Raw genomic sequence first — 15,745 nt, forward strand, 5'->3', positions numbered from 1 at the left:
TTGAAATGCGGAGTAGGAAAGAAAGGGCACGGCGATGTTCCTGTGCTGAGCTGGCACCTTCCTTGCGCACAGTGCGGTGCCTCCTCGGGCAGTGTGGCATTGCTGTATAACTGCACAGCATTGTACAACATCACAACTGGATCATACACCGAGGCCAATTTTAGCATTGGAAAGCACACAGATTGGGAGCTTCCTGTTAGTATTTACAGTCCTTGTGTGGTTGAGGACATTGGGAGTGAAAAGCTGCTTAAAACAAAGGATTGCTCTCACAAAGACAGAGATGCCATGGGCCTGCCTTGGGTTGAGGACATGGTTAGATCCTAATCTGTAGAGTATTACCTAAATGTATCCTCCCTTACTTCTCCCTTTACAATTCATTCAGTAGAGGTGCTTGAGGTGTTTCAGCTGAGAGACTGAATCTGAATTTCCCCTTCAGGCTATAGGACAAGGCTCCTCTGTTTAAAGAAGTTTTTGAATGATGTAATCATATATTGTTTAACTGTGGATTTAGTCTTATACTAAACAAATTATATGAAAATATTAATGTGGTTGTTTTTGTAGGTGCATTCTCCTTATTTCTCTATGAACTTTGATGTATGTACATTAACACAAATGGGTTTTTGAGACAGCTTTGCTTCCCCCACCTCCCTCCAGAGTGTATGAATTCATGTACCAAACAGGGATGGAGAAGTAAGTTCCTGCTGGAATTTCTCAAGCATCCCCTCTTCCCCCCATGATTCCAGTAACTGGATGGAAGAAACAGAAAAGACAGGATGAGAGGATCAAGCCTGTGATGATAAGGGAACTGCTCATCAAAACGAGATGAGAGAATGCAACATCCGCAAGGCCGCAAGATAAAGGAGACTCCTGGGACCCCTAAAGGACTCTTTAGCTCATTATAATAAGAAGCAGGCTAGGTGGGGCTGGGAAATGAATATGAATGAATGTATTGGGAAACTTAATGGATATACAACATTTCGGGGAATAAATAGAGGGATAGGGTTTGTGGAAAGGCGCGCCTGGTGGTAGAGCAGATGGTCCCCTCGCGCCCAGTGCTGCTTGCTTATTCTCCACCTATGAACAAAATAAAAATTTTGACTTTTTTTCTAGCTGCGAGAGTGCCTTTGTTGATAACAATAGTAACATTAGAAATTAACAGTTTTGATTTAGTGGCTCCACAGGTTTCCGTATGCCAAGAAGTAAATTTAGAGGGAAACATATTGCTGCTTCTGTCTTGAAGGATTAAAAAAACCCCAACCGAACAAAAACCCAACACACCAAAAATATGTCCTCTAAGTGCAACATCTTGTTTTGCTTCACTCTTTCTGTGCTAATCTTTTTTACTTCTGTCTCATTCCTTCTGTTTTTACACTGTTAAGTTTTGGTTATTAAGGACAAAATTAGATAACCTGTGAGAAAAGAAAAGTGGCAGGATTCGGTACCAGCTTTGCCACAAGGTGAATTGGAGGGCTCCTGTGTGAGCCTTTGTCACAGCATGGTGGAGGTGAGGAGCTGCACAGAAAGAGCTCAGACTTAGTCACACGGTCCAGTTTTCTCAGTACACAAGTGGCAGAGATGAGTCCTCACTCTCTGGATGGAAAGGAACAACCAAAGAATATGACTAGTAAGGTTTTTGTTGAACTTTTAAATTCATTTCCTATCCTCTAGATAAAGAACACTCTTGCACTTTCTCAACGCATAATTAAACTAAAGCTGCCATTGTATATTGCAGAGACCAAAATCCTAAGTGTGTGGAAAAAGGAATTAGTTAACATAGATTACAGGATAATTCAGCTTGAAAGGAACCTCAGGTCTAGAGTCTAACCTCCAGCTCCAGCAAAGCTGGGTGAGCCAGATCAGACCAGCCTCCTCTGGACTTGATTCAGTTTTGTCTTGGAAGGCTCTGAGGACAGACACTGCACAACCTCTTTGGGCAACCTGTTCCCTTGCCTGACTGTCTTCATGGTGAAAAGGTTTTTCTGGTAGTGGCTATATAAACATGATGGCCTGAATCCAGATTCTACATCTAAGTTCCTGCTTATCTGAAGCTGTGAAAGACAAAAAAGCTATGGAGGAAAAACAAAAAACCAAACAAGATATATGCAACACCCTTTTTATTTTCCCCTTTTGGTTTTTTTTTTTTTTTTTTTTTTTTCTTCCCCTTGTTACTCATGACCATGGATATTTCTGACACTCACGATTAGCAGGAATTCCTAGGAATGGAAGGTGTAAAGCAAAAAAAAACCCAAACAAAACCTTCTCTCACCATGGTAAAAACCATGAAAATTCTGGGATGGGAGATGTCAGTGGACGCTATGCCACTGATTACGGTGAAACCAGAATTTCACCGTGGAAGGCTTGGCCTTATGGACAAGTTTTTAGCCTCCCCCCAAGGGACCATTATTATGTAAATAACGGTTAAATGGAAAAATCTGATAGGGCACGAACAGCAAGTAACACACTGAACACAAGTTAGACCAAGTATTAGTATGTATTTATGCACAAGAATAAAAACAGCTTTACAAGTTGAATTGGAAATTTAAACAGAGGAAGTTTAACAGCTTTTGTATATTATATTAAATAACTAAAACACCTTTTTCCAAAATTGGTAAAGAATAAATAATATAATTTACAATATGGTACAAAAAATAATCAGTAAGGACAGGCATTCTGCTTTATACATACACTATATAGGTATATTTATAATCTATAAAACAAATTCACATCTCAAACAAGCCAGAAACTTTAGATGATATGGCTTAACTATTATTAAAAGAAACAGCATTAAATTTTGCTGCCAGAACCGTAAGCTCTAAAGCAGTTATCATGTTTCCATAATTAATGATAACTTATTGCCGTAGTGCTTGCCAAGGTTTCACTTAGTTAACATTTACAAATTGCTGTGAAATTAAGAGATTCAAAGGTTTGAAAAGGTTAAAAAAAAGTGCAGTATTTTCCTTATAAATGCATCCGAAGTCTGAGCGTAAAAAACAAAACGCAACTGAATTTCCACTCTGGGATCTGCGGAGTCAGTAAATGAGATGTCTTTATAGAATAGATGTGATCCAAGCCATTTAATTCAATTTAGAAATATAAAGAGGGGTGTCAACAAAAGACTTAACGATACCATATTAAAACCAACTAGTATTCCTATGCTTAGTAGATTTAATTATAAAGGACAAAATGAACCACATGGGTAATCAGGATGCAACACCCCACAGAAAACTCAGTTAGTGCACACATGCACACACGGGTGGATCTAATTCTTAGGCTGTAGTACTGCTTTTCACCCAGGCTACGATGACAAATACTGAATTTTCTGCCATTCACCTTGCTGAGCTGCTCAGAACTTCCTTCTTATGTGTAGTCACTAAACCAACACGGGGAAAGCCTAGAGCAATTAATACTAGAACTGGATGTTGTTAGTGTCCATTTGTCCTCTCCAACCACCTCCCAGTGCCCCAAGAGCTATTAAGCTAATGAAGTCACTTTTACCTCGAAAGCACTCCTGCATGTGTTTCAGTGGCTGCTTAGGATAGGCTGACATTGCTACACGTACAGGGTTTGTTCCTTCTCTTGGGGAAGCTGAAATAATTAAAAATGGAAAGTTTTGTGTTTTACAAATACATATACACACACAGAAACACGCATACGTGTGTGTGTGTACGCACCCCCACACCCTTCCTACACCCCCCGCCCAATTTTTTGCTTAGCAGTCTCAGGCACAAACTGATGATTGGTATTGTAAAGCACATCCACCGAAAATCTAGAACTGGTGGAATACTGGTGTGTTTAAGTGACCTCTCACATGATAAGGGCAACAAATTCTGCATCAATTAAAAATTACCACAATGATCAACATGATTTTCAAGTTCTTCCCTGATATGACTTACTTGTCCTGAAAGGGCTTTATTATTAAACGAGACTGCAGTTTGCAAAGCACTGCATTTCTGAAATCAAATTCTGTTTCATAATGACAACTTCTAAGAGGCTGATACCAAACACATTTCTAACCACAAAATTCTGAGTGTTGAACTGACCTCTGTCATTTCCACTTTGTTATTACTTGGTGGTTCAAGTCGACTTGCAAAGGTTCAGGATATTCAAGTTTTCTGATCTCATGGCATCATGACAAAAAGCCACCATGCTGACTTCATCCTGCAATTCTATTATTCCCCGATGGCAACGGAATGGGCTGATAAAGGGCAGCGTGGCAGCTCCCTGTATTGGATGGCGGAAAAAAGCTCTGCCACACAGGTGCAGCAACACCGGCACTTATTCCAGGCAGCCTAAGAGTCAAAACCAGTGTCACGCCCACTGCATTACCAGCACAGGTAAGGAAGATGAAATGTTTGTCAAGTTACCTAAATACACTGGAGACCATCAGGCTGGTCTTTCAATATTTAGAAGTTTGAGAGTTCAGATTTTTTTTTATACAGTACTCGATTCAAATGTATTACATCTCCTCCTGCATGTCCTGTAACCCACAGCCACAGCTACAGTATGAGCCTTCTACTTTTGTCCTGCAAGTCCGAAGGATTTTGGAAGGTACAGCATATAGGATAATCAGTATATGTAAGAAGCTAAAACCAAAAAGAAACAATTTGGGAAAGACCAAACCAAAATACAGCTCAACAGTCAGTAAAACTCAAAAGTTTTAGAGGGCGTGACTCTTGTGATTAACAGGCACCCTCTCCACACCAAGGGCGGATGCTCAGAACGATATACTCCTCAGCATCCATTTTTCTGACAGCCTTCAACTCTTTATATTCCAGGTTTACATGATTTCCTGATAATTGCATCAGAACTCTCAAACAAGGCTCTGTAAGAATAACGAAAGAGAAATGACACAAGAACTTAATATCCCAGATGACATGCAGCCAGAATAGGAGGTTAAACCACAGGTATGAAATTCTCCGTTCTTCTAGGCATGATTGCTTTCCTGCTAGTTATACAGGTTTGCCTCCCTGTTGGGAACATCCCTTTGTAGTAATGCTGTTTTTACACATCTGTATGGTTCCTATGTCAAAGAGGAGAACGTAGCAACCTGATACACGGGGTCTTGGAATGTCATCCAAATCTCACTACTGTCCGAGTGAAATCAGGAAGGTTGCTCTGGGCCACACAAAAGGTGCATCAGAAAACTTGTTACATTTTCTGTTAATGATAGAAAGCATAAGGCAAACTATATAGCAGTTAAAAAAATAATGTACATAAAGCAGCGTAAAGTGACTGGGAAAACAGCAAATCTGATCAGTGCATCGTGAGCAAGGTTACATGTAGAAACTCCCAGACAAATGCCTTGGAAAAGTAGCTAAAGGCAGGTAGAACTACGTCCACCAAGTATAGTGCAAGTTGGGAAAATGAACCCCTGATAACAGCCTAAGAGATGGAGAAGTTTTGGTTTTTTTTTTGAATAATATAAAGTTGAGGTTTATATAGGACTAGCCTCTTGGATAAGTTCAGAGCTACTTAAAATAGCCAAGGGACATCCTCTTACTGGAGAAGCAGACAAGTGCTTAAAAAAGGGGCACAATAAAGGAATTCTTTCTCATGACCGTTAGGAAAGGAAATAGGAAAAGTCTCCTGAGTTATAAAGGTAGAATTGACAGACAACCAGCTGTAGAGAAAGTAACTTTATATTCCTTTGAACCTGCTGGTATCAGGATCTGGGTCTTTCAAATATTAAAACAATAACATGAAACGCGTAGGGATTTAGTAGAGGGGGTACCAGGTCCACTAGTGCCTGGGAGTGACTACAATGAAAAATTATGCCCTGAGGTACTACAGAGCACCTGGAATTCACACAACAAGGAGGAAATAAGGAAGGACTAAGGGATTAAGCTAGGACTTGACACCTCTCCTCTTCATGATACAAAACAGATCTCAACAACTTTAGTGCTAACATATTATTTGTTTCTATACATTACAACATTATTTCCTATTTCCTCTCCCAGGTAAATTCTCAGTTTGTGAAGAAAGATGGCAATATATACAGGTTTCCAGCAAAGCCAAGACTAATTACGACAAAGCTTTCATAGTGATTCCAGTAAGCTCTTTTGCAGTGTTTCCTGACTTTAAAAGCAACCATTCTTCAGGGAAAGCAAAAAAGCACTCTCCCACTCCTGGGATGAACTGTGCAATGTGATGAAGAATCTCAAAGGTGGAGAATAAATGCAGTCAGGATGATGATTGTGACATGTGATGGGGCTTAAAAATAGAGCAAATTCCCCAAGGATCCACGCAATCTGGGAACAAGGTGAGTCAGAGCTCCCCTACAAAACAAGGGAGCAGGTACGTGCCACTGCTGGAATGGTCAAAAAACAAAACACAGCCAAAGAAACAGAATGATCCATACAACCAAAGCATCATAGAGTCGCAGCGCCTTTGAAGAGAGTGCAAGAAATTTCAGTTTGACTGATTGATACGAGTGCCAACTAGGACATGTCAAGATGCAAAACGGTTCCCACCCCCCGTCCTCCATCCTCCACACTTCAATGTAGATCCCAAATCATGGCATTTTGATTACTATGCACGTAGAGGAGCTTCTGGCAATACCTTTCCCTGCTTGAGCTTCTTGCTTAGGCCATTCCAAAGTACAAGTCCAGGACTGTCCCATAAACCTGCCATCTTATATCACTGATGCAAGGGACACACCATTTTCTGTAATACTAGTCTGTGTTTTGTTGTTCCCAGTATATTGCACATTCCAGGACTTGCAAGTACTTCTTCAGACCTTTGAAGACAATGCTTCTCTTTTAGAAAGAAGTGCACAACACAGGGATAATGGAGCCTCAGCTGCTTCTCTACAATCTGCCCTTGCCATGATCCAGTGCTGCAAGCTCCAACTTTAGCCAAACATTCTACACCAGCCTGCTGGTCTCATAAACTCACTGTGAGAGATCCCCAATTGGGGGACCACCACCTCCTCCATCAAACAGAATTTCCCTGCGGGCTGGCTCAGGTATTGATAGTTCCTGGGCAAGGTCATTAAAACGAGATATGTAATCTATGCTGTTCTCATTCATCATGCAAGCCAGCTGGGAATCCACCACCTAGAAGAGACATGAGAGAAAAGAAGAGCGACACATCAGTGGAAATTTCACAAAATCACAAAATTGTTTAGGTTAGAAGGGACATCTTGAGGTAATTTTGTCCAACAATCTAGATCAGGTAGGGTCAGCTAGAACAGATTGCCCTGGACCTTGTGCGGCCTGATGCTGAATTATCCCCATTAATGTAGACTCCACAATCTCTCTGGGCAACCTGGTTCAGTGTTGGACCACCATCAATTAAAAAAGTTTTCTTATCTTCAGGTGGTATCTCATGTCTTTCAATTTGTGCCTGTTGCCTCTTGTCCTGAAAAGAGTTTGGCTCCCTTATCTTCACTCTCAGCCTCTCCTCATATGAAAGATACACTTTTTCTCACTTCATCTGAGTATAGAAGCATCTACTGGAAAAAAACAACCCACCTTAAAGTCTCAATGGGCCTTACCTGACTATCCTTAGTTCAGCACTAAGGTACACTGGTAGATGCACTGTACAAAACCCTACAGAGGTTATCTCGAACATAATCACTGCATTTGTAAATCAAACCTGACTCCGCAGGACTCTTAATAGAAGGCCTTTCAAAATTCTCCCATCATTATACAGCCATTTTTAAATGACACTTGTTTCCTCTGAAAATTCCCACACAAACCCAGATCTGCCAAACAGCTGCTCTGGTGCGCCTAAAATGGTGGTTTGCCCCGTTTTCTTCTGAAGGCAGCTTGTAAGATCAAGGGCTGCAATGTCACTTCAAATCCACGCAAATACATTTCATCTGTTCCTTTAATTAGCACACATCTTGACAGATTCTCACCACCAAGTCAGCAGACCCTTCATATTAATGTCAGGAAGTGGAGCTGTGTGTGGAGTCTGAAGCTGCCAAGGGCACAATAAAAGAGCCTGAGCTTGCTGCAGCTTCTCCTCACAAGGTCTGTACAGAACCTCCTTATCCAAATCCAAAGGGCAATGGAGGAGTGACATTTTCCCCTCCATCAGAGCAAGCCCCCACAAAGTTACACCGTACATGATGTTACACTGAGTCAACAAGGGTAAACTGTAGGATAATTAAGCCTGGAAGGGACCTGAAGAGGTCTCTAGGTCAACCTGCTGCTCAAAGCAGGGTCAACCGGGAGGACAGACTAACTTACTCAGTCAGGGCTTTATCCACATTAGTCATAAAAAGCTCTAAGACAGACACTGCACATCTCTGGGCAACCTGTTCCCCTGCCGGACTCCTCAGCGCGAAAAAGTTTTTCTTTAGATGTAGTCAGAACCTTTCTCAATTCAACTTTTGCCTGCTCCTCCCACTGTGCATCACCACTCTGTGCAGGGCCTGGCTACGCCTTCTTGATGACCCCCCTGCAAGTACTGGCAGGCATTTAGATCCCGCCGGCCCTGCAGCCTTCTCCAGGCTGAACGAGCCCTGTACCCTCAGCCTTTCATCACAGACAGCTGCTTTCAACCCCCTCACCATCCTGGTGCCCCTCTGCTGAACTTGCTCCAGTTTATTTACATCTTTCCTGTACTGGGTGCTCAGAACCGGTCATGGTATTTTAGACATGGTCTCACAGCTGTTGAGCAGTGGGATAATCATCGCTTTGCTCAATCTATGGCTACACTCCTGTTAAACAGCCCACAACACTGCTGGTCATCTTCGCTGTCACACAACGCCCTGCCTCCTGTTCAGCTCGCTGCCCATCAAGATGCTGGGTGCTTCTCAGCAGAGCTGTGTCCTAACAGTCAGTCTCCAGCCAACATTGCTGTTAGGGCTATTCCTCCTTCCTGAGGGCAGGACTCTACATTTGCCCTTGCTGAATTCCACCATGTTCCTGGCAGCTCACTCCTCCACTCTGCCTCTGTTCCTCTGAAAGGGCGCTCTGTCCTCAAGCGTATCAAAGCCTCAATAACTGCTGATCTTCACTCTACCCCTTCAAAGGATTTCAAATCAGAAGGATACTTCTACCAACAGAGAAAGTAACTCAGCAGCACAGGACCTTCCGCCATGCTCTCAGGTAACTCAGTATTAGCCATCTCCTGCTTCTTCCTTCTGGACCTACTTATTTTTTCTAGCAGTCCTCCAACTGTACTGTAGCTGCATCCATATCAACCTTTCTCTCATCTTTAGTATTTTCAATTCCTGTTCTACAAAGCAAGACACCAAAACAGAAGGATTACAACTCCCTCTGTCAAAACAGAGATCTCCAACAAGGTAAACATGACCTCCCCCAGCAAAAAGAACCTGGGTCGAAGGTGCTCACGACAGCTTCTTGCATAAACTCTGGTGCAGTACACCCTCAAGTCATTTTACATCTTTCTGTTCAGACTGTAACCCTGTTTTACTGTGTTAAAGTGCAAATGTCAAAGTATTTTTGCCGTAAAGTATCCCGGGAAGGTATGATGGACAACATACAATGACGCTGCGCTAAAAAAGAAAGCAGCCAGCTGAGTGTAACTGGATGACATACCTCTGCTACATCTGCCAGAGACCGTGACACAAAAGAATCCCGTGAGTTTCCATCCAGAAGGCTGGGTCCCAGTAAGGAGGTGCCACTGGCAGTCCCAACAGGAGTTGGCAACATTTTTCGTCCCTTCTCGGGGGAGATGAAACTTGCTATAAAGAACAGGCACATCAGTAAGTCACTGCACCAAATGCAACTGGGAGGATAAAGAGAAGGACAAGGAAACAGAAAATGGAGGACAGATCTCTACTTCCTCTATCTCTTAAAAATTACGTGTTACCAGCATGAGCACCATCAGCACAGTGCTAAGAGTACAGAGACTCATTACACTGTCCCCATTAAATATTATTAAAAAAAACCACCAACCAAACCCCAAACATACCCAGTGATCTCATGGCTCTGTGATTACGCTCACCAAGCACAGAATGAAGCCTGTTTTTCCAACAGCAAAGCCAAGGGCATCTTTTCATTTTGGCAGAACAGACAAAATGTCTCAACCTAACTGATGAGTCAGGCTCCAAACAGACTACAAAGAACTGCCAAGGAATTACTTCTCCCAAGGTATGGGCCCCAATCTAGCAACAGGATCTTTTCAGGAACAGACTTGTGAAGAGAAAGCAAATGTTTACAAGGCAACACTGTTGAACTGAAAGCAAGAAGTCAGGGAAGAATTCTACAAACATCCTACTGGGCTGACAATTTTCCAAAGGATTCAATTCTAACAAACAGCAGCTTTTATTTTTCTTTTTTTTTTAAGGATAGAGCTTTTTCGTTGCAGTTCTCTGCATTCTGACACTTACAAAACAAGCTGCTGAGAGACGAGTCTGTGGAGTCATTGGGGTACCACTGGGGATCATGGCTGGGAGAGGCAATCCAGTTCTGCTGAGGACTACTGGATGGGGACGGAAGACTTTTGGAGCTGTCACTGCCATTCAGCTTCGCAGGAGAGAGAGAAACACCTTCACCTGTAAGCCAATGTCAGGAATCACTGATTCAGTCAATGTGGTAAAGTTATAGGACACTGCACCATTTAATGTTTAGAAATCAAAAAATACCCCAACAACAAAAAACCCACCTATATATGCTAGAAAACAAGCACATAATTTTTTCCAACAGATTAAACCAAAAATAACCAAGAACTGCTTCCTGGAAAAGTTTCTGCTGATAGGTAAGATGACAGGGATTGTTTTTTTTTTTAAAGTAAATAGGAAGACTGTAGCGAAGCTCAGACTTACTGTACTGACCAGAGCTGATAGCTATTTCAATTATAGAATCACTGATTTGAGTGGCAGGTTCTCCTTGAGAAAGCACATCTTCAGGTGGTCCAGGCAGAGAAATATCCAAGAGGGCAGAAACATTGGGAGGAGAGAGCCGGGTACTGGAAGCCTCTGACGAGGGAAGTGGAGGGGTGGAAAGACCATTTTGGAGGGGAGTCTTGGACAGCTCTGATAAAGAAAGGACTGATGTGCCCTGTTACAAGAAGCAGAATTAACTGTTCATAAATTCATGAAGGACTTGGAAATCTGTCTGAAAAAGCAACAGCTTAGCTCCTAAGCATCAACTAAAATCAGACTTCAAAGAAGAAAGGAAAAAAAAAAAAAAGAGGACTAATAATCCATCAGATAATATTCCTTAAATTTTAGGAATATATTATTTATATAATAAATTTGTATTATTTTCATGAAAAATATCTGTAAACATAAACAAATATGCTTCAGCCCATATCCTGACAAATCATCTAAAAAAATATGGATCTGTAATACTCCAAAGAATATTTAATACAGCCTACATAACAGAAACAAGCATAATAATAAAATTAACATGACTTTTATGAACCTACAAGAGAGTGCTATAAGAATTAAGTATCAATTTACCTTTGTACAAGTAAAAAGTCTAGAACTGCTTGAAGAGTATATACATATTTTAAACTGCTAATTCAATCCTCTTTACAGCCAGACTTCCCAAAACTCAATTGATCTTTTTTAAGGAGTCTCGTTATTAGCACCTCATCACAGAACTTTCGTGATTTTTTTTCTGATGTACTAGATACAAAGCTGTCCTGAGAGCAAGAACCAGAACTTAAGGCTCAATTACCAGAAATAAATGCCTAGTAGGTTCATGTCCTAACATCTGTCCTAGCATCATTAAAAAAAAAAAAAAATAATCTTCCTCTCCTTTATGCTCTCCAATCAAATTAATTTGATCTTTTTCACCTGTCAGGAAAGGGGGAAAGCGCTTTCACTGAAAAAAAGAAAAGCTTGTCTTTTGAGGCTTAAATATCTAACACAAGGTCCTGGAACCCACTGGAGAGGAAAGCTGGGGACTGGATGACAACAGTCTTACAACTTAGCTGCAGTCCCAGTTACTTGTGAAGTATCTATGTCTTACTGGATCCAGCATAAAGAGAAGTGATTCTCTGAAGAGCATGCTGGCATTACAATCAAGCTTCAGCAACAGACAAGCAGCAGGACAGCCAATTGCTGAAATCTTTCTTTGTGATGTCTAAAATACACATACACAATATAGCAGAACAATTATAAACTCCTCGACTGCTATCAAGAAATACATAAAACCTGTTTATCCTTCAGAGCTCAGAGATTATCAGCTTCACTTTGCTTTTTTAGAGAATGGCACCCACAAAAACTTAAGCTGCTTTCCTAAATCTCTATCTTTAAATTTCTTCAGATGCTGGAGATTTCAGCTCCGATCAACAGTACCAATGGTGTACAATTACCTGGGAACAAAGGCTTTTAACTAGTAATCCCAGTGGTGTTTTCAGAACATTGCCCACTTCCTACAACTGTTCTTTCAACACATACTCTACCTGGAAACCATCAGGAACTGCCTCCTGCTCGTGCCGTGTTGGTAGGCTGATGAACGGAACCCGACACCCAGGGCCCGAGCCCTAGAAGCACGACAGAAATCATGTGAGTGGCAAACGTTTACACCAAATTCTGCAAACATAGCTGGGGAGGTAAGCGACACGTGTGTATCGCCATCTATGCATGCGCTTTCTAGGTATAACGCCTTTCAAAATTGTCCATCAAATCCCTGAGAAAGTGGCCTAGACTAACAGGTATCTGGCTCTCAATGAAAGAAACATCAAGGAAAAATTACATTCCAAATACATCCCTAAAAATCCATGTTTTGCCCCAGGTTCCCTCCTGAACCTATTGAAATGCTACTGTTTCCTTCCGAGCCCAGGTTTCTGGATGGCCAACTTTAACAGTCTCACAGCTGAAAGCTATTCTATAGGATGGAAATCTGATCCATGTGATGATGACTGGATCCCTCAACCCTGAAATACACACTATACAACATAGATCAGGTTTGCCATGATAGAAGTGTCTAACGGCAAGCTCCAGGAGAAAGCTCACCGAGGAGTCATGAATAACACCCCTTTTTCACACAATGACAGGGCAAAAACACTTAACTACTTCAAAAAGCATGCTCAAGAGACTCTGACCTCTACAGCGGCGATGGAGCCTCCATTCTGATGCGCTACCGTTGACTCCTGCCCTGCTACCACTGCGGTCACTCCATCCGGTGACAATGGAGACACTCCTGACAAACCATCTGCATCCAGGACAGGCACAGGGCTACCAGGGATAATACCGGCACTTTTAGCTGCCAAGTCGATAGCACCTTTTGTGAAACAAAAAGGCAAAAAACACATTACAAGCCTTTTCTTCAGGCAACTACTTTGTTGTGACTCATCTAAAAGATGATTTTTTTAAAAAATTGCCCAGAGTCAAAACTTAACACACACAAAAAGTAAAAACGGTTTTTATCTGAACAGCTCTATCAGTTGTCTTCTTCACAATGTATAACATTTCTTTCAGCTAAAATGTTTAGTTTTTCTGCCCTGTACCAACATGTTATCAGGTATATCAAAAAAGTTTAGAGAAACATCCCTGTTCTCCCTCCTGCCCTCTCCTTCTCTTTATTTTTTTTTTTCTGTCCTGCAAATTTTCAAATATTTGGCTATGCAATTTCTAGAAATTTCCAATAGATTGCTAGAGGAGCTATAAAACCAACACATGTTATCCTGCCTCTAGGAGCCATTTAGACTCCATATGAAATACTTATGTTCTTGCAGGGTCAGCCCCACCCAGATCTTTTAAAATCCACTTAAAACATCTGAATGTCTTCCCATCACAGAGAATCCTCTAACTGAAACATAGAGGCAGTCATTGTTTTCACCTCACTAATCATTCTGTTTAGAGAACCAATTCTTTTGTCGCAAGACAGTATTCACTTGGGGTACACCAGCATGTTTTTTTGTTGTAGAATTCACAATCCCACATTAGTCAATAAGCTGTTTGTAAGTTTCTTTCAAGTAAGTCACAACCCCTTTTCAAAGTGGTTTTACAATGAAACATGACAACAGGGCTCAGCTTTGGTTACGAATTTGAACCCCTTGCTTTGCCTGCAGGTCAGACACAGCGTAGGAACCTAGTTCAGACTGTCCCACCACTGCCTGCTCCCTTGTCTGCAGTCCCACAAAGCCACAGAAAACCAGATCTCATTAACACAGCTCTCTTCTTTTACTTCCAGAGGCACTAAGGCTATTACCTAGGAAATGGAAAGCAACAAGGTAACATCGTACAGATCACAACAGACTGTTTAAGAAATTACTTACTGGACAGATGGTTGGCAGCCTGTGTTGGAAGAACTTTGGGCACAATTGGACGAGAAACAGCAGCTTTAGTCAGTGAGGACTGGATTGGCCGGAATGAACCTCTCCCTAAGATGCAGGATTAAATACCTCTTCAAGCAAACGAAATATCACATCTTTAAAGCAGAGCACAACACAGTTCAACGGAAGCAAATTCCAGACAGCAGTGAGCTCCAGGAACTCAAGCAGTGGAGATGATGAAGCAGACTTGAAATAGCAATGCAAGCTATTTGCCTTATCTCAAAAATGCAACAGCAAGTGTTGCTGGGTTACTGAAGCTGCTTTCATTCTTTTCAATTAAGATAACCTTTAAGGTCTCATGTTGATTTTCAGATTTAAGCCAAGACGGGGGATCACCTGTACTACCATTGTTCTTGAGTGTACCAGCAGAAAAGGACAAATGGGCAGTATATTGATTATACTGTATGAAATATAAACAGTATTCCAGGTACTAGGGAAAGTCCGTTATAAAATCTAGCCGAATTATTACACCTTACAGAAATAAAATTATTATCTAAGTAATTTATTCTAAAATTTTATTTCCTTATAGGGAACACCTTACTCTTCCCTGCTTTCAATACTGGGAAATGGAAGAAAAAACTTTCTATTATAATCATGACTTGCTTAACAATCATCCAGGAGAACAATCCCATCATCCTGTAGGAAGTGACTCAAGCAACTGGTAAATGACTCTGTGGTTTTGAAAGGATATTTTCCTCTTTTTAAAAATTATTCCTTTATGCAGTTTTAAGGGACACTCCAGTCCATCTTATGGCAGCATAGAAGTGACAGAAGATACGCAGACTCACCTGTAATGGATGAGTTGGATAAGATGGAAAAGGAACAGACGTGCTGGGATGGATTTCCAGATGGCCTGGGGAGTAGTGTTCTCTATGCGAGGGAAACAGTAAACCAGAACACGTTTAAACACAGAACAGAGGGTAAAGCTCATCTTCTAAGCCACAGAAGTTCCTGATACCTTCCAGAATAAGCAGAGTATTTACATGGCATGACTATCATGCAACAGACACAGCAATAAGGTCTGTGTCATCTTGAGACAGAAGCTACAGAGAGGAATCATACCTTTTCTCTGTAAACTACTATAAGGGAAAATTTTCACATGGACAATTCTCTGAGAAATGCTAATTATAACTATATTCCTCTCTAATTATTCTTGCAGTAATTTTCAAGTCTCCCCCAGAATTACAGCAGTGACCTTAAGGATGGGATCTAGTCTGTGTGCAAACTGATCGTCCACTGCAATTAAAGAAATGTGAATTAATGAGGCAGCTGTATGTACTTGGGAGCTCTTAAAACAAATGGAACTGAATAGACCAGAATATCACAGTACCAAAACCCAGCATGTATACAATTTCGAGGTTTCCTACTCTTATACAGAGCAGAAGAGACAAAAGGGTATATAGACACTTGGTAACTTTGTTTTCCCCAAAAGTTTCCATTATTTTGGTTTCAGATTTCTTGTACGTTCTCCACCTGCCACAAGTCCCTAGGACGAGCCTGTGGTTTCACAGTGGCAAGTGCCTTTTTGCTGGGTTCTCAG

At 41.4% G+C, this 15,745-nt stretch overlaps 1 protein-coding gene across 1 annotated transcript in view; it reads right to left on the reverse strand.

The window, feature by feature from the left end:
• Positions 1-6,422: 6,422 nt before the first annotated feature.
• CRAMP1L (Crm, cramped-like (Drosophila)) overlaps positions 6,423-15,745 on the reverse strand; it is a 44,393-nt gene continuing 35,070 nt past the window's right edge. Inside the window, exons 13-20 of the mRNA XM_010079203.1 lie at positions 14,994-15,075; positions 14,149-14,253; positions 12,973-13,151; positions 12,331-12,411; positions 10,742-10,976; positions 10,307-10,471; positions 9,513-9,658; positions 6,423-7,055 (exon numbers count right to left, since the gene is read on the reverse strand). Coding sequence (XP_010077505.1) covers positions 6,891-7,055; positions 9,513-9,658; positions 10,307-10,471; positions 10,742-10,976; positions 12,331-12,411; positions 12,973-13,151; positions 14,149-14,253; positions 14,994-15,075 — 1,158 coding nt within the window. The 3' untranslated portion in view covers positions 6,423-6,890. The remainder of the gene's footprint in view (positions 7,056-9,512; positions 9,659-10,306; positions 10,472-10,741; positions 10,977-12,330; positions 12,412-12,972; positions 13,152-14,148; positions 14,254-14,993; positions 15,076-15,745) is intronic.

Source organism: Pterocles gutturalis, unplaced genomic scaffold (genome assembly GCF_000699245.1).
Source record: "Pterocles gutturalis isolate BGI_N339 unplaced genomic scaffold, ASM69924v1 scaffold41388, whole genome shotgun sequence".
NCBI classification, from domain to species: Eukaryota; Metazoa; Chordata; class Aves; order Pterocliformes; family Pteroclidae; genus Pterocles; species Pterocles gutturalis.